Genomic DNA, 22360 nt, shown 5'->3' on the forward strand with positions numbered 1-22360 from the left:
AACAGTCTATACGTAACCTCTTTAGAATGCTGTGAGCAGATTCCTAGGATTTGACCACAATGCCTGATTACACATTTTGACTGAAAAATATATGCAAACACCATTAATATGCATTCTCTGATACATTTCTATTTTCAAATGGCAAGAAAATCAGTCCTCTTAATTTAAAAATCTATTTGGCAAAGGATAAAATACCGAGACATACCACTGGTGGTAAAGAGTATTTTGCCACCACTTATGCTCCTCAATTTGATCATAGAAATAAACGAGGACAAAAGGGGGGAAAATATCAAATGTAGACTATCACAGAAAAAAATGAAAGAGTAATGAACCAAAAGATAATAATAAATTTCAAATGTAATTCAACAACTTATTTTTAAAGCAATATAATTGTGTTCATTGACATTAATTTGATTTAACCAATCCATATTAAATTGCACAGGCACTTAACTATAATATTTTATACAAATTATAAAATTTATATTCCACGTTTCAATAAGATTATGGGGAAAAAAGATTAGAATTTATGGGAAAATGGAAACAAAGTAAGACTATAGAATTAACCATTGTACTTACACATTTCTAGAGAATAAAAGAGGAAACTGGTTTAAATGCAGAAAAGATAGGTCCAACAATATTGTAGAACTTACAAAAACGTAACTGAACACAGAATTTTAGTAGACAAGCAAATTTAAAATAAAAGGAAAGGCAGAGTACTGAGCAAGAAACTTTTAACATAGAAATGATTACTAGTATTCAAAATATAGCCACAATATGCTAGAGATAATGGGGTGGGGTACAGAATGGTAGAAACACATATTTGTTGAGTTTACTGTGGGACAGGTGCTGTGCTAGAGTCCTTACTTAATTCTCGCTAAATTAAAACAATCCTGTGAAGACTTTTATTGTCTCAATTCGAAAGATAAGGAAATTCAGTGAGATCACATCTCTTGCCCAAAGTTGCATGGCTAGTAAGCAGAGCTGAGATTTGATTTCAAAGCCCACACACTTTCCATCCACTACTACATTTTTTGGCACAATAGAATGCATTACCTTTCACTCCACTCCCAAGCAGTGAGCAGAGCCAAAAGAAAATGTTTAAATAATTTCTATACTCACATCAGCAAATATTAAAGGGATATCACTTTTCCTCATAAGAACCTCATCTTAGTATTTCCATTTTTCATGATTCAATGAAATTTATGCCTTAAACTTCACTGTGAATATTAAATTTTAAATTTAAAAAATTATTTAATTTTAGAGCTATAGAGTTTGTTTCCGCATTTAAAAAAACTAAAAAATCTTCCCCAAACCTTTTTTTAATTAAAATAAAATCTGACTAAGAATGTTGGGGGAATAGAATATTCTGATTTCAATTCTTTTTTCAAAACCCAATACCAGCCTGGTGCCTTTGTCTGTACCTGCACTCCCTCCACCCTGCAAATGACCACCCCGGACCCTCTGTCACAGCCACAGCCATCACCGCCTGTGTAGCTGCCACCGTGGACTGAATGACTAAGCCACAATTTTCGATGAATAAACATATTCCTTTTTGTCATCACACATTTATGGAGTTTCTGAAGGACAATGAAGATTACTGCTAAGCACAGCGTGAGTTTTATGAGGACAAGAGAACTGTAGAAATTCATTAGTATTCCACCAAGAAGCCACATGAGAGCAGTTAACCCGGACACAGAAGTGTTGAATTGAAATATGCACAGCATTTTCCAGTTCTGACCTAGATGAGGTAAGCCTCAGTGCACTTCCTTTCTATTGCTCAGTGTTACTGGATTGAAGATTTGCTTCTGGTGAGGAGGTTCATTTCATTTCCCGTTACTCAAAGCACTGAGAATTTCTGGTGGAGTATGTTCAAGTTTCTTTACATCACTTCTGTATTCAATTTTTTAAATTATTTCACAACCCAAATATTTTGAAACTAAATTAACATGGCTTGAATGAACTGCCCAATACTCATGCAGTCACATACAAACACATGATATTTCTTTTCATACACAACACAACCAATGAGATTTTAAACATTTGAGAAACTTAAGTATGCAGTTACTATAACAGTAAGAGTATGTGAAGCAATATATGGCATTGGTATTATGGATAAAGAAGGAATCTGTGTCCTTGACTGGCCTTTGATGAAGGTGCACCCCCATCCAAACAGATTGCTGATAACTGGTTAAGTCTTGTAAAAACATCAAGTTTTGTGAAGAATATGGTGGTTGTACTTCTATTCATTATGCGGCAGCCTTGGGACAGAGAGCTCCAAGGCGTGTTGCCTAGCATTAATAGAAGGTGAAATGAAACATGAAGATGTGGTCGAGATCATAAGACAAAAGCAGCATGGCGCTTTTAACATCAAGCAACTTGTATTTAGAGAAGTATCATTCTAAAATGTGTCTGTGCTGCAAAGATTTCAATGGTCAATAAAACTGAGGTGTCTGATGCTACAGTCTTGCAAGTGGAACTTCTGACATAACCTAATATATTGTACACATTAGCCAAAAGGTTAGCTTGGTGAATAAGTCTGATGAAGCTCTTCCAGAAACACTGAAAAGCAGTTTTACCAGGTTAGATGCTTGACAGAACCTCTATGTTTGGATTACGATCAAGCTATTTAGATACATACCGTGTTTCCCCGAAAATAAGACCGGGTCTTATATTAATTTTGCTTCAAAAGACGCATTAGGGCTATGTTCTGTGGATGTCATCCTGAAAAATCATGGTAGGGCTTATTTTCCAGTTAGATCTTATTTTCAGGGGAAAACGGCAGCAAAAGATTCTTGCTGTTCCGCATTTAAAATGTGCTTGTCATTTGTACCAGTTCACCTTTACTGAAACCATGCAGTATTGAGTTAAAAGTCTCCTTTAAATCTATCCCATGTCAGAATCTTATCAATACATAAGAAATTTAAACAGATTAGGTATCAAAATATCCAGCATGATACTTGTGTATTTTTAGCATCACAGAACTAAAACTGTAGGAACGATGAACACTCTAGATCTTACGTGATTTGTTCCTGCAGTCATTACAAACATTGAAAGCAGAGCCTATGCGGTTATTTGCTTACTCACTTGTTTGTATCTCCTGCATTCATAACAATATGCATCAGGTTTGCACAACCATTGATTTTTGTTAGATTTTTTACCAAGTTGTACAGTGATTACCTAGTGTCTTTCCATAAATCTTACTTTGTGCTGTTGTAGGAAACATCCATTTTGAAAATATACATTATATAGAAGCACATCTTTAATGTTTCCAGGCCAAAAAAGAAAAAGTGCTTTACAGTTAATTTATTTTTTGCACTTTTAGGTGCAACTTAACAAGGAGGGCCTCAAAAGGAATGGGAGGGGGCCATTAAATATTTCAAGTAAAACACTGCCTTTGTCTTGTGTAGAAAATGTAGGATAAGCTCTTTAATTTAGTAAATACTTTTTAAAGATAGAGATGCTTTCTTATTGTAGCTAAAATAATTCTTAACCATAAAAATTTTGAAATTCTCATTCTTTTCCCATACCTATTAGATGTTGTTAACCAGCTATTATTTTTGTTTGAAGTGTGTTTTTTCCCTTCTCTCCCCAACCTCCCTTGCAAAAAAAAAAGTGGGTGTTTGCTAATAAACAATCAGATATCTAATTTTTATATGCCTCTTGAGCTGTGTAACTCAATATTGGGATACTTGATAATTTATTTTATTATGTAATTGAGCAAATGATTATGTGTACTAATGTTAATTTGACCATATATTTATACGGTCTTGTAATATGCAGTTATACTTCTGTGGGAGAAATAATTTGTCAGTTTTCACCAGCTTATAAAAACCTAGTGCAAGAGCTAAACATCTAAGTAAATAATGAAATGCAAAAAAATAAAGATGATATCTAAACTACTTTCTTGAATATGTATAATATAATCTACTAAACAACAATCTTTATCAGTATATCAAAGCTAACATCTGAATATCTACTTTTATTACATATAAAAATATTTAGAATTAGATGAAGTATAAGAAATTAAATTAGATTTTATTTGCCCAGAATAAATCCTAAAATATAGTCGTAAATTTATAAGCTTCTTAATAAGATCCTATTTGATTGTCCTTTGCTTCCCTATAGTAAGAAAAACTGACAGTTTAGGTAAATTAAGTTCTGCTTAATGTGGATTTTACTTTCTAAAATAACATCTGAATTTCATGATTTGAAGCCTTGGACAGAGAGACAGTCTTATATATAAGTAAACGGGTGAGCATAAGGATTTAATGTCAGGGTACATTTTTACTGAATTGAGTAATCTCCCTTCATGCTCAGGTCAAATTCTTGGAAACTATTAATGTAAAACTCTATGAAGTATCTTTTCTCCAAAGCAATAAAATTAGATTCACAAATGTCAATTTCACTTATCCTTTTAATATCCCTGAAAGAGTCAGATATAGCATGACAAAATTATAACATTTTTTCTATCAATTCTCCATTTGAAAGTCCTCAGAACTTTCTCAGCAATACTTACTACTATCGCCACTTCTGTGGTGAAATGTCAAGCTGAGTCTGACTTATTTTGAGGTTGCTAGCACTAAAGCATTTCAGGCTATACTTACCGCCCTGCCCTTATCTCATCCCTATATCCCACTTCAGTTGAAAGTATACAAATTGCCAAGTATATTCTAAACACCACAGGCTCTCCATACATATTTGTTGGTTAGAAAAGGGAAGGAGGGAATAAGAAAAGGGGAAAAGAAAGGAGGAAGGAAAGAAGGAAGTGAATGAATGTTTTCCACCCCACGGGCACCAGTTGTCTGCCTTCCTTCCTTTTTCTCCGAACAACCTGGCACCTCTCCTAAGTCATACGACCTCAAATACATCAGCCTCCTTTTATTGGTTTCCCCAATATTTTTCAACCTAATTTAGGAAAAAAATCAGTGTCCTAAGTAGAGGAATCAATGCAAATACCAAGAACCCTCAAATTAGTTTTATTCCCTTTTCCTGTTTTTAATTCTTCCTCTCTTTTGATATCTTCCCCCAAGCTCTAAATTTCATCTGTCTCAAAATCAAAAATCTGTCTTGGTTCTAAGTCCCCACAGTCTGTGCTCCCTTTTTCTCTCTCAGTCAACATCCTCCAGTCACTTTTTCTACCTTCTTCACTACCCATTAACTCTTCAAAGTATTGTAATCATAATTCTATTCACCTGATTCAAAAGAAACCGAGTGCACCTCTTACACAACATTTCTATATGTAACACTGTACATTCTTGTTTCCATTGTCGTAGATTAAATGGCCATATAGGCATGGATTTATTTCTGGACTCTCTATTCTGTTCCATTGATCTATGTGTCTGTTTTTATGCCAGTACTGTGCTGTTTTGATTACTGTAGCTTTGTAGTATAATTTGATGTCAGGTATTGTTACACCTCCCGCTTTGTTCTTATTTCTCAAGATTGCTGTGGCTATCCGGGGTCTTTTATGGTCCCATATAAATTGTAGGATTATATGTTCTATTTCTGTGAAAAATGTCATTGGTAGTTTGATAGGAATTGCGTTGAATATGTATATTGCCTTAGGACAATATATGGACATTTTAACTATATTAATTCTTCCTATCCATGAACATGGTATGTGTTTCCATCGATTTGTATCTTCTTTCATTTCTTTCTTCAGTGTCTTATAATTTTCTGAGTACAGATCTTTTACTTCTTTGGTTAAATTTATTCCCAGGTATTTTATAGTCTTTGGAGCAATTGTAAATGGGGTTGTTGTTTTTTTTAATTTCTCCTTCTGATGTTTTATTATTGGTATATACAAATGCAACTGATTTCTGAACATTAATTTTGTATCCTCCTACTTTACTAAATTCATCTATGAGCTCTAATAGTTTCTTGGTGGAGTCTTTAGGGTTCTCTATATATAGTATCATGTCATCTACATAATGACAATTTTACTTCCTCCTTACCAATTTGGATGCCTTTTCTTACTTTTTCTTGTCTGACTGCTGTGGCTAGAACTTCCAGGACTATGTTGAATAGAAGTGGAGAAAGTGGGCAACCTTGCCTTGTTCCTGATCTTAAGGAGAATGGTTTAGCTTTCCCCATTGGGTATGATGTTAGCTGTGGGTTTATCATGTATGGCCTTTATTATGTTGAGATATGATCCCTCTATTCCCACTTTCTTAAGGGTTTATATCATAAATGGATGCTGGATTTTATCAAATGCTTTTTGTGCATCTATTGATATGATCATGTGATTTTTATTTTTCATTTTGTTAATGTGGTGTATCACATTAATTGATTTGCGGATATTGAACCACCCTTGCATACCAGGGATGAATCCCACTTGATCATGGTGTATGATCTTTTTAATGTATTGCTGAATTCCGTTTGCTAATATTTTGTTGAGGATTTTTGCGTCTATGTTCATTAGAGATATCGGTCTGTAGTTTTCTTGTTTTGTGGTGTCTTTGTCTGATTTTGGGATCAGGGTGATAGTGGGTTCGTGAAAGTATTTGGGAGCTTTCCCTCCTTCTGAATTTTTTGGAAAAGCTTGAGGAGAATAGGTGATAATTCTTTTTTGAATGTTTTGTAAAATTCACCTGTAAAGCCATCTGGTCCAGGGCTTTTGTTTGTAGGGAGATTGTTGATTACTGATTCAATTTCCCTGGTGCTAATCAGTCTATTCAGGTTTCCTGTTTCTTCTTGAGTTAGACTTGGGAGGTTGTACGCCTCTAGAAAATTGTCCATTTCTTCCAGATTGTCAAATTTGTTGGCATATAGTTACTCATAGTAATTTCCTAAAATTTTTGGTATTTCTGTGGAGTCTGTTGTCACTTCTCCTCTTTCATTTCTGATTTTATTAATTTGGGTCCTCTCATTTTTTTAATGAGCCTGGCTAAAGGTTTGTCGATTTTGTTTATCTTCTCTAAGAACCAACTATTGGATTCATTGATTTTTCTGTATTGTTTTTCTGGTTTCTATTTCATTTATTTCTGCTCTGATCTTTATTATCTCCTTCCTTGTACTCCCTTTAGGCTTATTTTGCTGTTCTTTTTCCAGATCCTTAAGTGTGAAGATAAACTGTTGATTAGTGATTTTTCTTGTTTCTTTAGGTAGGCCTGCAATGCTATGAATTTCCTTCTTAGGACTGCTTTCGTGGTATCCCATAGATTTTGGGTTGTCGTGTTTGCATTTTCGTTTGTCTCGAGATAATCTTTTGATTTCTTCCTTGAGCTCCTGGTTGACCCATTCATTATTTAGTAACATGTTATTCAGCCTCCATGAATTGGTGTGTCTTCCAGTTTCTTTCCTGTAGTTCATTTCTAATTTCATAGCACTGTGGTCAGAGAAGACAGTTCGTATGATTTCAATTTTCTTAAATTTATCAAGACTTGTTTTATGGCCTAACATGTGGTCTATCTAGGAAAATGTTCCATGTGCTCTTGAGAACTTGTATTCTGCAGCTTCAGGGTGAAATGCTCTGAAAATACCAATTAAATCCAAGTGGTCCAATGTGTCATTTAAGGCTGTTGTTTCCATATTGATCCTCTGTCTGGAAGACCTGTCCCTTGTTGTCAAAGGTGTGTTGAAGTCTCCTACTATAATAGTGTTACTGTTGATCTCTGTCTTTATGTCAGTCAATATCTGTTTTATATATTTAGGTGCTCCTATGTTGGGTGCATAGATGTTTATATGGGTTATGTCCTCTTGTCGGATCGATCCCTTTATTATTATATAGTGCCCATCTTTGTCTTTTAATATGTTCTTCATTTTAAAGTCTATTTTGTCAGATATAAGTATTGCAACTCCAGCTTTTTTCTCATTTCCATTTGCATGAAATATCTTACTCCAACCCTTCACTTTCAGCCTGTGTGTGTCTTTTGCTCTGAGGTGAGTCTCTTGTATACAGCGTATACAAGGCTCTTACTTTCTTATCCACTCGGCCACCCTATGTCTCTTGATTGGAGCATTTAATCCATTTACATGTAAAGTGATTATTGATAGGTACATAGTTACCATTTTTAAATTTGTAGTTAGATTTTTTTTCATCTTTCTTCTATTTACAGAAGTCCTTTTAGTATTTCTTGCAATGTTGGCTTGGTGGTAATACATTCCTTTAGCTTATTCATTTCTGGGAAGCGCTTTATCTCTCCATCAACTTTAAATGATAGCCTTGCTGGATAAAGCAATCTAGGTTGTAGGTCTTTGTTTTCCATCACTTTGAGTGTTTCCTGCCACTTCCTGCTGGCCTTCAATGTTTTTCTAGAAAAGTTATTTGATAGTCTTATGGGAGTTCCCTTGTATGTAACCCTCTGTCTTTCTCTTGCTGTTTTTAGGATTCTCTCTATCTTTAACCTTTGCCATTTTAACTATAATGTGTCTTGGTGTTTATCCTGATTGGAAGTTTCTGCACTTCCTGGGCTTGTATGTTGGTTTCCTTCATCAGGTTAGGGAAGTTGTCGGACATTATTACTTCAAATATGTTCTCAATCCCTTGCTTCCTCTCTTCACCTTCTGGTATTCCTACGATGCGCATGTTGTTGCGCTTGATGTTATCCCAGAGGTCTCTTAAACCATCTTCACTTTCTTTCTGAGCTATCTTGTTGCCTTGGTTATTCACGGCAATTACTGGTTTACTATTTCTCTTCCTAGACATCTACAGGAGTGGCTTCTGCAACAGGTTGATATGAAGCGGTCTTTCTTTTGTTTTCCAGTACTTGTTGGTAGAATGTTTTATTTTTTTTCCAACTGCAGCTTATTTTTCTTCTCCCACACGGTAGTGCTATGTTTTCTCTGCACTATTCCAGCTTCTCACACAATGGGGGGATTCCCTGGGAGACGGGCTTCTCCTCTGTTAATAGTTTGTCTAGGTCACAGGGCACAGTGTCCTGGTGGGTATGCAGAGAGCTTTTGATGTTCCAAAGCTCTTCCTGCACCAGATTCAGAGCCAGTATGTTTCAGCAGTTCTGTTTACTCTTGCAGGGATCCGCCCAGATAGGTGGGGCCAGGGGCGGGGTGAGCTGTGAGAGGTGGCCCAGAGCAATGGCAGCGACCACCACCACAGCCGGTCCTGCTTCCACAGCTCCCTCCCCTTTGCTGGAACTAGTTGGGCTGCGAATTTGTGTCTGTGGTCCACAGTTCTCAGAACAGCAAGTATTCTGTTCTTTTGATCTGACACTGCTACTGTTCCGCTTCTAGCACCGGGCAGGTGGGGGCGGGGCGAGCTCTGGGAGGGGAGGGAGGGGGCGGCTAGTCTTAGTGCCTAAGGCTCCATTCTCTGCAGCAGTGAAGCCTTAAACCACCGTTTTCAGCCTTCTTCCCTCAGTCTTTTCTCCGAGGTCTCTGTCGTGAGCGTTGGGTTCAGCCGTGTTATATGTTGCCCCCTCAGCCCTGTGGGCCATAAGCGGAGCCCTAGCAGTCCGAGTTCTTCCCTCTCCTGCAGCTGCGGTAGTTCCGGGATGCAGGGAGCTCGGAGCACTGAGCTAGGTCTGCGTCCTGCGCCAGCGAGGCTCCGTCTCCACACTTCTCCCTTTCCTCCTCCCTCCACTCGCGAATCTCCCACCTGTAGGTAATTTAGGTAGTGGGCCTCTTCGTCTTGCCTGTCTGCTGTGCAGGGAGTCCTTTGTGGAGTTTTTGTTGTTCGATTCGTTGTAAATTCCAGGGGAGCTTTACAGAGGCTCACCTCATGCCGCCATTGTTCCTCCGTCCCTTAAACCATCTTCATTGTTTTTTATTCTTTTTTCTTTCTGTTGTTTTGTTTGGGTGATCTCTGCTAACTTGTCTTCTAAGTCGCTGATTCGATCCTCTGCTTCATCTAACCTGCTGTTAATTCCTTCAAGTGATTTTTTTATTTCAGTAATTGTGTACTTTATTTCTAACTGGTTGTTCATTATGATTTCTCTATCCTTCCTTACGTCGTCTCTGAGCTCCTTAATCATTCTTATCATCAGTGTTCTGAACTCTGTCTCTAATAGGTTGGTTACCTCTGTTTCATTTGGTTCCATTTCTGGAGGTTTCTTCTGTTCTTTTATTTGGGACATGTTTCTTTGTTTCCCATTCTGGCTGACTCTCTGTGTTTGCTTCGATGTATTAGGTAGATCCCCTAGAGTTCTTAGTTCTTGCTGGGTTATCTTATGTAGTATGTGTTCTTTATATTTGACTTGCACTACTTCATTCTTCTCCTCTGCGTGTGCTCCAAAGGTGACTCTTGTGTTGTGTATATTGTCCTGTTAAAGAAGATCTTTAATTGCTTTTCACTTGTGAGTAGGTGGGGTTAACTCTTAGGCTGACTAGTTGTGAGACTTGGCTCTGCCCACCGCAGGGTGTTCTGCTGCATGAGGGTTGACCACTTAAATGTGGTTTGGCCTCTATGGGCTCTTGTGCTTGTAGAGAATTCCCTCTGGGTGTGTCACTTGTAGGTCAAACCCGGTAGTACTCTGGCTTGGTCTGGAATTGGCCTCTGGGTGTGTTGAATCTTGTGCCTCTTAAGCTGGGCCCTGGTAGGGCAATTTCAGAACAAAGCAAATCACCAAGCACAACAACAACAACAAAGAAAAAATCAAATACATTCACATGTAAAAACAACCCATAACCCACACTCGACACAGGTAAAGATATCAAAGATATAAAGACAAAACAAAACAGAACAAAAAGCAGCGCCAGTCCTGGCTTAAGCCCACCAAGTAATCTCCAGGTTGTCCTCTGCTATACCAAGAGTCCTCTGTGTATTGTGCAGGCAGAGCCGGTCACCTGGTGCCCAGAGTGACGTTGGGACTACAGATTTAAATGCATGGGGCTGAGGGGTTTAGATGGTAGTTTCTACAAAGTCAGTGCAGTTTCTGCCCTCGCTGGCACATATGCACACTGAGAGTAGCACCACCAGCCCTGTGTCCAGTTCTCCTGAGTCTTAGGGCACTTCTTCCGTGTGTGTGTGTGTGTGTGTGTGTATGTGTGTATGTGGTGGGCGGGAGATTTCTGAGCTGCTAAAAGCCCAGAGCTGCGTCTGCCGCCTACTGCTGATCCCTGGGAGTGCCTCCGCAGTTGTAATTGCCCTGCCCTAGGCAGGCCAGAAAGAGTGGGGGCTGGGGATAGAGGGGTCTTCTCTCCCAGCCCAGCAAAAATCACACTCTTCCCAGCCTCTTCCCTGGATCAGAGCATCACACCGGTCTTCCCAAAGCCTGAGCACTAAGGCACCTCTGTAATCTGACACTCCTCCTCAGTTCAGTTCTGGAAGGGGGGGGGGGGAAGCAGGGGGAGGGGCCCAGGTATGGAGTTTGTGTCCTTTGTCTGAGGTAGAGCCCAACTGGAGGTCTCACTGAGGTTATTGCCTCAAATGCTGGATGGATATGCTGCCCCCTCGGCAGGAGAGATCAACTTAGGACACAGGGAAAGAGCCCACCTCCTGGCTTTTGCATTCTCTGTTCCGTCCTGGGATCCCCTGCGTCTCTGCAGCTGTGGATGTCGGCTGTGTTTCCACAGCCGCAGATGCGGACCACATCTCCGCTGCCGCAGATGCGGGCCCCATCTCCACAGCTGAAGGTGTGGGCCGCGTCTCCACGTTCCCTTCCCTCTTCCCTTGCTCACCCAATTTGCCCACTTTCAAGTAATCCTTGCACAAGTCTCTTAGCTGTTCTACATGATGAGCACAGAGTCCTTTGATGGGTTATAGATGTCCCATTTGTGATAAGATCCAGAGGAGAACTTAAAAAGTGCACCCCGTTGCCGCCATTCCTACGACGTCCAGATGTCTTCTTAATAGGATCCATTAAACATACAAACTCGAAAGATGACCACAGTTGGCATCAAACTCAATTAGAAGGATACAGAACAGCAAATGGTCGCCAGTAAAACATTGTGGTGGGCTTGAAGATGGCCCCCAAAGGCATCCATGTCCTAATCCCCAGAACCTGTGACTGTGTTACTTTTAAAGGTTAAAAGAGACTTTGCAGATATGACTAAACTAAGCATCTGAAGATGGGGAGATTATCCTCAATTATCTGGGTGGGCCCAATGTAAACACAAGGGTCCTTATAAGAGGAAAGCAAGAGGGTCAGAGTCAGATAAGGCAATGTGACAGCAAAAACAGAGGGGAAGAAGATGTGACAACAGAAGAGTCACTGAAGATACTGCTGGCTTTCAAAATAAAGAATAGGGCTGTGAGCCCAGGAAAGCAGGCCACCTCTAGACGCTGGGAAAAGCAAGGAAATCGATTTTTCCCTAGAGCCTTCAGAAGGAATGCAGTCCCGACGACTACTTTGGATTTCTGATCTCCAGAGCTAATCTCTATTATTTGAAGCCACTAAATTTGTTATAAAAGCAACAGGAAACTAATATAGGCAGCATTAAGCATTTCTGTTCCATGGGAGTACCCTCACAACAATCTGCACAGTAATACACACAACTGTCTTGGACTTGCTCTTTCAAGTCCAAGAGCCTGTAGCTGATAGCATGGCATAAGTGTATGTATGTGTGTCTGTGATGCTCTCAAGCTGTTCTCTTTGATCCTTCAGGTGAGACAACTCAGGTATGAGGGAATGAGACTTATATATACTTTGGTTTAGAAGTCTCGTGCCCCACTGCAGTCAATATCTTACGCAATAACTCTGTAGACATGGTTTTCAGGGTCCCTAAAGGAACAAGCCTAATTAAAAGAATCATCACAGTCAGAGAAGCCCAAAGGTATGGCTTTCTCCTCAAGTATGTATGATTTATTTATCTCAGTTCATTTGCAGTTATCTAATCAATAAGGGGACATTTTACCATAAGTAATGTTGTCTACCTTTATCAAATATCCAAGGAAACAATTACAAAGTGAACAAAAAATCAATTCTTTTGTAAAAGGAAAGGGCTTTGTTAAACCTTTACCCACACCTTAATATTTATTCTAGTCAGGCTCTCTTAATTTCAAAAAATCGCTAAAGCTGGTTCAAATAAAAAGGATGAATATTAAAAAGAGACACAATTTTATGGAAATTCAAGCATAAAGCCTTTCAAAGACTAGAACTCAAAAGTAATTTTAGATATCTCAACAATAAAAATTTGTGGAATGTTATGTAATCCAGTGTTTTATCACTAACATGACTCAGCTATTTTGCAAGCATCTGTTCCTTTCTCCTTTTCCTTCTAATAGGCCTATTACTCCCGTCTAGTCTGTATACAGGCAACTCATGACTGAAAATGATTCAACTTACAAACCTCTCTACCTTTTTATGACCCTTTTTATGGTGACTAAGACTGTCACAGTAATAATAAAACTAGCATTTAGAATCATTAAATTAATTCCAAGTTACTTGATGCTAGACCAATGCAATCAAAGTAATCAGAAAACATGGTAGGCGGATTCAAGAGATTGTGGAATGATGCAAGGGAAGAGAGGTGGGAATTACTCCCAACCAGACTGATAAACCAACAAGATTCACCCCATGTAGATATTGTTTCCCTATCGTACAGATCAGGGCACTAAAGCTAAGAGAGATTCTATAAATTGTCCAAGATAAAAAAATAAAATAAAAAACTAGCAGTAACATTTTCAGGCCATTTCCACATTTACTGAAGGCCTGATGATGCAGTAGGAAATAAAATTTAAGTATAACCTGCAAGCAAGCACAGCCAGGAATTGCCCTAAATAACAAAAGGTAGAACTTTGAGGGACAACGTGGCCCTTCTCCTCAGTGACTGTTCTGGATTCCTCTGACCTGGATGATTTCTCACACTCTGTAGGCTGTACCAACTACTAAATTCAGGATTACCTTGGTGAAAAACTGAAAATTCTACTAAAAATGTTATGGAGAAAAATTAAAAATTATAAAAGTTAGTCAAAAGCTGTTAAACACATAATTAAATGGCGTTGCATATAATTCATAAATTGAAAGATTTAATATTATAAAGAAACCCATTCTCTCTAAGGTAATTTAAAGCTCGCTGTAATGCTAATCAAAATCTCAACAGGGTTTTATGAAGTTGACAAGCTGATTCTAAACTTAATATGGAAGAACAATACCCAAGAATAGTCAAGACGATTCTAAAAATTAACAAAGTCAAGGAAAACAAATTACCAGCTATGAGGATAGTGTCAGTAACGAAGACACTGTGGTATTGATAAAGGAATAACGTCTGGCATTTTCAACATCCCCAAACCTTCCTATTTATGTACAAATCAATAAAGAAATTTCCCCTTTGCTCCATAAAACCGTTCAGCATATTCTTAGTCTTGCAAATGGGTCCTACTTATTATCTAAACATAAGAACAAGATGGCTGTAGCCAAAATGCTCCTTTTATCTTGGTGACTATTCCCCTTCTTAGAGCACATTTCAACTTCGTAACTATTCTAAATGTTTCCCTAGGCAAGATGTTATACAATGAATTCGTAATATTAAATGATTAGGAACATCATGTGGAATGGCAGACTGATCAGCTGTCAATGTGAGAATAAAATGACAGCTTGTTCAGAATACACAGTATCCATATTCAACAGCATTATTTATACTTTTATGGAGTATGTGAGAAAAAATTATTGAGAAGTGACAGGAGACAAGAATCAGAACATTCAAAGGCATGAATTAATAGTATCTTGACAATAACTATGATAACATATTGCAAGTTATTTACAAAGCACTAGTCCTTTTGTTCACAAAAACAAAGCAAAATCATAAAATAAAAAGTAATAAAATAAAATTTTAAATATATATGTATCTAGAAAATTTTACAGATTAATTGTAATGGTTTTAAAAATTCACTCAGTGACCTCCCTGTACAACGTTCTACATAGTAACACACAAGAAAGGTAGATAGATGGGTAGAAAAAGAGAGCACAAAGGATAGTCCAAGTATTCTAGGTAAGATAAATGGTAAAAAAGAAAGAAAAAAGAAAAGGAAAAAAAGAAAAAGAAATGGGAATGACTACGTATTGTGCAGCAGATGCCATAACAAAAAAAAAATGAACATAGTAAGTTGAAATTAACAAAGCAGTATATTTTGGGTTGTTTAGAGAGCCAACAGAGTCACTACAGGTTCTTGATCGTGGGAGTGAAAAGATGAAAGCAGTGTCTGAGACAGATAATTCTAACAGCTGTGTGTAGGATGAGTAGCAGGGGAAAAGAGACTAGAGACGGAATAAACAGCTACAAAGCCGCTGAAGTACAGAGCATGTATTACAGTTACAAACATTATGAAGTATAGAAGCATGAAGTACATGAAACATGAAATAATGAAGACTTAGACAATAGTAAAAACTATGGAAAAAAAATAAGCAAATGGGATCATAGGAGTGGCATTCTTCACATTTATTAAATTAACTATTTTCATAACATCCCAGCACTACATTCAACATGTAGATATACAGTTTTGAATTTAATAAGGTATTAAATGATCAGCGTGTATAATTACACTAACCTCTGATTGTCATTAGAATAAAATGAGACATTATCAAAAGAATTCTCTAATTATAAATACTACATAAATAGTAACAGTTCTAATTGCTTAGGGAGGAGATAGCTTTGATACAATAGAAATGCTCCAGCCATAAAATCAAAAGACATCAATTCCAACTACGTATTTTCTGGTTCTATTATTTAATGGTACTGTTAATGGACCTTAAGTAGGTCATTTAACCACGCTGAGTAACCATTTCTAATATGTAAAATGGGAAAAATACAATCTCTCATAAAGGCCTCAAAGAATAAATGAAATAACTCGTTATAAAATCCCTAACATAGCACCTGAATTATAGTGGATAGTGAATGTTTGTAATGGGGCAGGTGAAGGAGTCCGGAAATAAGGGTCCATTTTGGCTGACCTCATGGAGAAAAAGCCACAAGCATTTTCAAAGAACCGTAATAACCAGGCCATTCTCTACATTATTTTAATAAGAAAGTATACAAGAGAATTCCTCCAATATCTGATTAATGCTCAACTTTAGAAAAGTCCTCTTTTCCACATCATCGAATCCACGTCAGCATAAAAGAGCAATAGTCAAAAGCTATATTACCAATGTAATTTTAAAAATGACAATAGGCAATTAGTAATTTTTTCTTGTTTTAATTTATAGAAAAATTACCAGAATTCACATTTCTAATTCTAATATTTATTACTTGAGAAAGAAGTTAAAAGGGACAAAGGACAAAAAAAGAGTTCACCCCAAGGGAACTTAAATAGTAGGAAGTTAGAGAATAAGTAAAGTTAAAGTTAATTTGTCTTATGCGAGACTTTTATGGACTTCTATCTGATAAAAAGAAATGAATATAAAGTTCTCTGGTAAGATCACCCCACTCATGGATCCCTACAGTAGCAATAGGGAATAGTTTATAAAATCAAGTACAGAGCACATTTAGCTCAGTGCAGTTTGACAAACAAGATTTAAAGAGAATATAAATTAGCAGTATTCACAAATATTTCCCTTCTAGCCAAGACCAAGGAGGTTCCACTTAGCTAGGGGACTTTAGTACATTATTTATTCATTCATCCAGCTCTGCACAATATACCAAACATGCACTGTGGGGAATACAAACATAGTATCAGAACCAGCCTTGAAGAAATAAGACTGATACACATAAAAAGGTGTCATGATAGACGTATAAATAGTATTGATGTAAGGAGAACCACGCTTTAGGGAATGCATGCACTGAATCTGGGCATAGGCAAACTAGGAAGTAAGGGAGGAATGAAAGAAGTGCAGGTGGAAGGGCCAGTGTAAGGCAATGACAGAGGCCAATATAGGGACTCACAACAAAGAATTGACTGAATTGAAATTAAATGATCAGAGAATCATATTTGGAACCAGCCTGCGAAAGCCCTGAGTTCCAGCATAAATGATCTGAATTTTATTTTGCATACACTAGAGTTTATGAATAAGGGGAGATGAAGAATAAAAAGTTTAAAATAGCAATATTAATCTCACATAATGATGAAAATACAGAGTAAGGAAAAAAAAGAGTCAAAAAAGCTGCTGGGTTTAATTATAGAAACACTTTATGGGACAGGGATCATTACAAAAACTCACATCCACCCAATTGGTAATGGAGGTAAACCATTAAAAAAAAAAAGAAAAGAAAAGAAAAAGGAGAGACAGATCTCACCTATCCTAATACTCAATGTATATGCCCCAAAGTAAACATGAGATGGGAACTATGATTCTCCATTCCCTCAGTCAGCCTCAATTTCCAAGTGCCTCTCACAGCATGGGCATCACAATTCTAGTATTCAAGATACGTGTATTTTGATATAACACGTCCCTTAATGCTAAGTAAACCACTTCATCAAGTGTTCCACCAAAGAAAACAGGAAGTACATAAATCTGAGAAAGGATGATTTGTTACATCAAGTATAAAGGTATTATTCTTGTAATTAGCCAATTATTATAATTTGTCAGTTGGTTCTCCTCAAATAGGTCTATATGGGTTAATCCTTTGATTTTTAAGTGTTGTTGCTTTGATACCCTATGTGCTCCTCCAGGGAGCTACTATGTATGGTTTGGCAACAGTTTTCACCTTGGTAAATGAATCTTTGTTTGATCTGTAAGTCATTAGGAAATATTTAAATGGTTTAAGTAAGACAATACCACATTGTACTTCATGTGCTATTTAATAAGCTTTTGAGAATAATTTTGGCTCAATTTTTGCCTCATGTACTGACTTTAGAACGTAACCCCTGCTTAATGCCTTTTTTCTTCCTCATCTTAAGTATATTAAGCATATTGGAGGTAGCAAAACAGGGGTTTAGTCCAAAACAATTATTTAAGGGCAGAACATTTCTTAAAAATAGAAAAATGTTTCAGGAAACTAAAACCAAGCAGATAAAAACAAAATGTCTGAGGTCGGGTAAGGTTACAGAAAGTATGGGCGCAGAGCACAAGACAGCTTCCTACATAAAACTCAGATATGAAATGGTTAACAGTCAGGCTGGAGGGCATGAAAATCTTAGGAGATCTCATGAAGATCTTAGGAGCATGTCTTTTTATTTTCCCCCATAAGTATAAAAATCCCTTTTCCCTGAATCAATATTTTGAAATAGTATTATAAAATTATGGCAACCTGTTTATTAAAATATCTTTTATATCAGATTGGTATTGTTAAAAAGTAGATTAAAACAATTTCTGCAATAGAAATGCTTTTACTTTTAAAGTACAAACTTGTGTTTGCTTTGCCTGATAAAGTATTTCCAAGTCACGTGTTTATTTATCCAGTACCTACTGGGCACCTACTATGTGCCAGGTGCTATGCTAGATGCTGGAAGCACAAAGTGAAATAAAATATAATCCTTGTTCCCTTCAAGGAGTTTACAATCTAATAAGGGAGACATACTAAATTAGTATAATCATGTTATAATCAAAGTATACACAGGACACTTATAGAAGCATAAAAGCGGATCAGGAAATGCTTTTTTGAAGAAGTATTCGAGCAACGTAAATTTGGAAGATCAGGTAAAGGTTAAACTTGTGCTTTCTAAACTTGATTGTGCATCAGAACTACACATAGAGCTGATGTCTGGGCCTCACTTCAGATCTCGTGAATTAGAACCTCCAGAGATGAAACTGAGAAATCAATATTTTCAGTGTACACCACAAGTGATTCCAAATCATAGCCAGGTTTAGGTTGCGCTGAGCTAGAAGTATAGACAAGCATTCCAGGCAGAGAGACTAGTACAGTGTGGTTGGAGTATGTAAAATACAGACAGAATATCAGAGGTAAATCAAATCAGAACAAGAGTAGTGACAGTAGTGACATAACTAATGTGACATTTCAAACAGGATCTACAGAATTTATGTGAACTTCCAAAAAGGCAATAATCAATGACATGTATTTTAGTAACTGATTTGTGACATGACTAATTTCTTACTGAAACATATGGGAAAACCAAATGCAAATACTTTTCATTTCAAGACAAAAGTAAAATGTTCCTTTAAAAAAGCAAACACATTTTTTTTAAGAAACCAGAGCTCTACTCATAATTGTTATTAAATGTACTGACCAATGTATAAAATAATTCAAACAGTATTTTTAAATACAAGTTTTAAAACTGAAAACTATTCTTAATGATTTTAAGTTTCTAAACTGTTATTTCATAATAATTTTTTACTTTCTGAATAAAAATTTAGTTATAATTATATTCTTATACTTAATTCCAGGTAGGAGTAAAGTGGGACAAGTCACCAATAAGAGTATTCAGCACATTAGGCTAAAAGCCAAATAGAATCTTTTCTTTGATTTCTGTTTATTAAATAACAAATGGTTTAAATCACCAACTGTTTAAACCCTCAATTCATTCCCCAACAAAGATTTTATAACCAGAGATGTAGACAGGCAATCACTTGATACAAGAATAAGCTTTTACTCAAACCATTTAAACATTTACTATAATAACTTTATAAATCAAACAAAGATTCATTTACCAAGGTGAAAACTGTTGCCAAACCATACATAGTAGCTCCCTGGAGGAGAACATAGGATAAAGAAGCAACAACAGGTAAAAATCAAAGGATTAATCCATATAGACCTATTTGAGGAGAGCCAATTGACAAATTATAATAGCTGGCTAATTACAACAATACCTTTATACTTGATATAACAAATCATCCTTTCTCAGATTTAATGTTCTTTTTAAAAATGGTAATATTGTCAAGTTGTCTTAATTTTCATTTGAAATATAGGAATTAAATTACAGTTCTTCTCAGCTTCTCAGGCTAAAATAACCATTTTACATGGAATATAACTTTGTTTCCTGAGTCATTCACTGCTTCCTGTCTGCTCCTGCAGCACTTTATACATATCTCTATTTGATTTTTAGTGCAAGTACCTGAATACTGCAAAGAAGGTACTAGTATCACCATGTAAGAACCGAGGAAACAGGCTTCGTACGGCCAAGTGACTTAACCAAAACCGCCACTAACCCCAGATTTCAAACTAAGATCTGTTTCACTGCAAAGCTCTTTCTGCACTGGCTCAAAGGTAGAGCATACCATAGGACTAAATAAATCAAACCTAAACAACTAAACTGACTGCAGTTTCTTCCATAACTGCTCTGGTAGTAGCAAAAACAGATTTATTGTATCTGGCAAACCAATAAAGGACATGTATCTGGGGGTGAAGGTGTGGAGGTTCTACCTGGTACCTGAATTCCGTCACATAATTGGGAAATGTCTCATTATATGAGTCTCCATAGAAGCAGAGTCCACCTCCCTAAGAAGCTCGGACAGCAAAGGCTGGATTTGGGCAGCAGGCAGCAGTACCAACATGAAGCTTCCAAAGGCAACAGTAGCAGCTCTGGGGTTACTGAGTGTAGCCTTCAGCAAATCACAGCTGCATTACTGTCACTGGACTAGTTTTATGCCATGGTTTTTAGAAATGTCTTCTTTGCTACACAGTCTTCCTTGTTCAAAAAAAAGAAACCTTCCTTGTTCCTGACTATTTAAAGCTACAGCCTTCCCGTCAATGTGGTATAATAATCAATATGCTTTCAAAAATTCTGTTTCTAAGAAATGAAAAAAAATAATTCCTTTTGCAATGTCAACAAAAAGAATAAAATACCTAGGAATAAACTTAACAAAGGATGTGAAGGACCTATGCACTGAAAACTACTAGACATTATTAAAAGAAATTGAAGAAGACACAAAGAAATGGAAAGATATTCCGTGTTCATGGATTGGAAGAATCAACATAGTTAAAATGGCCATAATACCCAAAGCAATATACAGATTTAATGCAATCCATATCAAAATACCAACTGGTGAACACACAATGCAACATATAGATGATGTATTATAAAAATGTACAATTGAAACCTCTGTAATTTTACTAACCATTGTTACCCCAGTAAATTTAATAAAAATTTGTAAAAAACATTGATTTTCTATTTCAATCACTCTTCAGCTGCCGGCAATTAAAAACCCAGACTGTGGCATTTAATGATTAAGTAAATGATACTAAACAATTATACTTTATCAAATCTTTTTACCTTAGTATTAATTGATGTTTTATATAATTTGCCATTATAGTCTTAAGCAAGGGCTACTTTATACATGATGGTATGTTCTAACAACAATAAAACAAACTTCAAATCAGGTTTTCTTATCTTTACAAAAGCATAAAAATACAAATATAATAACAATCATCTAAGGATGATTTTCATTGAGGTTCAGAGTTAAGCTTTATGAAGATTTCTTACCTGTCAGGAATACCTAGCCTCTTCACACTTCTATAAACAGAAAGAGTATTTGCAACATGTCGATAATTAAACCAGAATCGGGATGTACACACCTAAAGTATTAAAACAAATGTATTATTTTTGTGAATCAAAATAAGCCACTAAGTTACAGAATTATTTCTCTTTAGCTAGAGATGCCTAAAGAAAGAGTCTACTGTAAGTGAGGCTTAGAAAAAGCAAAGTACATGAAGAATTGTCAATAAACCAATCTCTCTAGAGAGAGATTGTATTAAATAAAAAGACCATACAGCTTAAGAGAAAACAAATCCTTGGGGAATTTAATCAAATACTGAACCAACTGAGTTATTGTCAATTTATGTGATTCTATAACGTTCCAGTTTCTAAAAGATTAAATTCTTTAAAATCAAAGACAATGCCCATAATCTCTTCACAGAATAGAAAACAAAATTAGTTACCTTGGGTTATATAATATTCCTTTCACTCTGGATTGCTTCCTAATTTTAGTTGTGAAAAATGTAAAATAGAGTCTAAAACATAACCTACAAAACACTTTTATATGTACATAAGAGAATGCATTATAAAGAAGCTGTTGAACTGAACAGAAAACTAGAAACAATTCAAACTAGTTTTACACTTAACGAAAAAGCAACCTCACTAGTAGAATATTTTGCAATTATTTTTCTGTATTTGATATAGAAAATAAAAGTTCTAAAGTGACACAAAATGGCATTTAAAAAAAAGAAAAAGAAACATTCCTAAAAATGCTATCAAAGGTACTAGGAAAATCTAACATCATAGCTCAGAAGTCAGCCCTCCTGAGAATCCATTCCAAAACAGAAATGGGGTCAGTTGGTAGCAAACCTACACACCAAGCACCCCCTTACCTCCTACCATAAGCCTCTGCTCATAGTTAAGTACAAGGACAGTTTTGAAAATAGCATAAATGTTCTTACCCCTGCAAATAGAAAGGAACTACGAGATTTTTTTATTAAAATGAATTTTCAACCTGGAATCCAATGAAACTAAAATTTCTGACTATATAAAAATGTAAACTCCACATGTGAAAATACCATAAAATCCTACCTGAAATGAAAAACTTGAAAAAATTACAACAATAAAAGATGAACAAAAGAATTTTGAAAAATGGGCAGAGAATGAGACCAAGCATTTCATAACAAGAGTATTAAAAATGGACAATAAAACTCTTCAAGA

At 36.4% G+C, this 22360-nt stretch overlaps 1 protein-coding gene across 1 annotated transcript in view; it reads right to left on the reverse strand.

Moving 5' to 3' along the window:
• Positions 1–22360, reverse strand: part of PIGK (phosphatidylinositol glycan anchor biosynthesis class K) — a 111149-nt gene that overhangs the window by 76810 nt on the left and 11979 nt on the right. Inside the window, exon 3 of the mRNA XM_074337057.1 lies at positions 21149–21240. Coding sequence (XP_074193158.1) covers positions 21149–21240 — 92 coding nt within the window. The remainder of the gene's footprint in view (positions 1–21148; positions 21241–22360) is intronic.

The sequence above is a fragment of the Rhinolophus sinicus genome, linkage group LG06 (assembly GCF_036562045.2).
Source record: "Rhinolophus sinicus isolate RSC01 linkage group LG06, ASM3656204v1, whole genome shotgun sequence".
Taxonomy (NCBI): domain Eukaryota; kingdom Metazoa; phylum Chordata; class Mammalia; order Chiroptera; family Rhinolophidae; genus Rhinolophus; species Rhinolophus sinicus.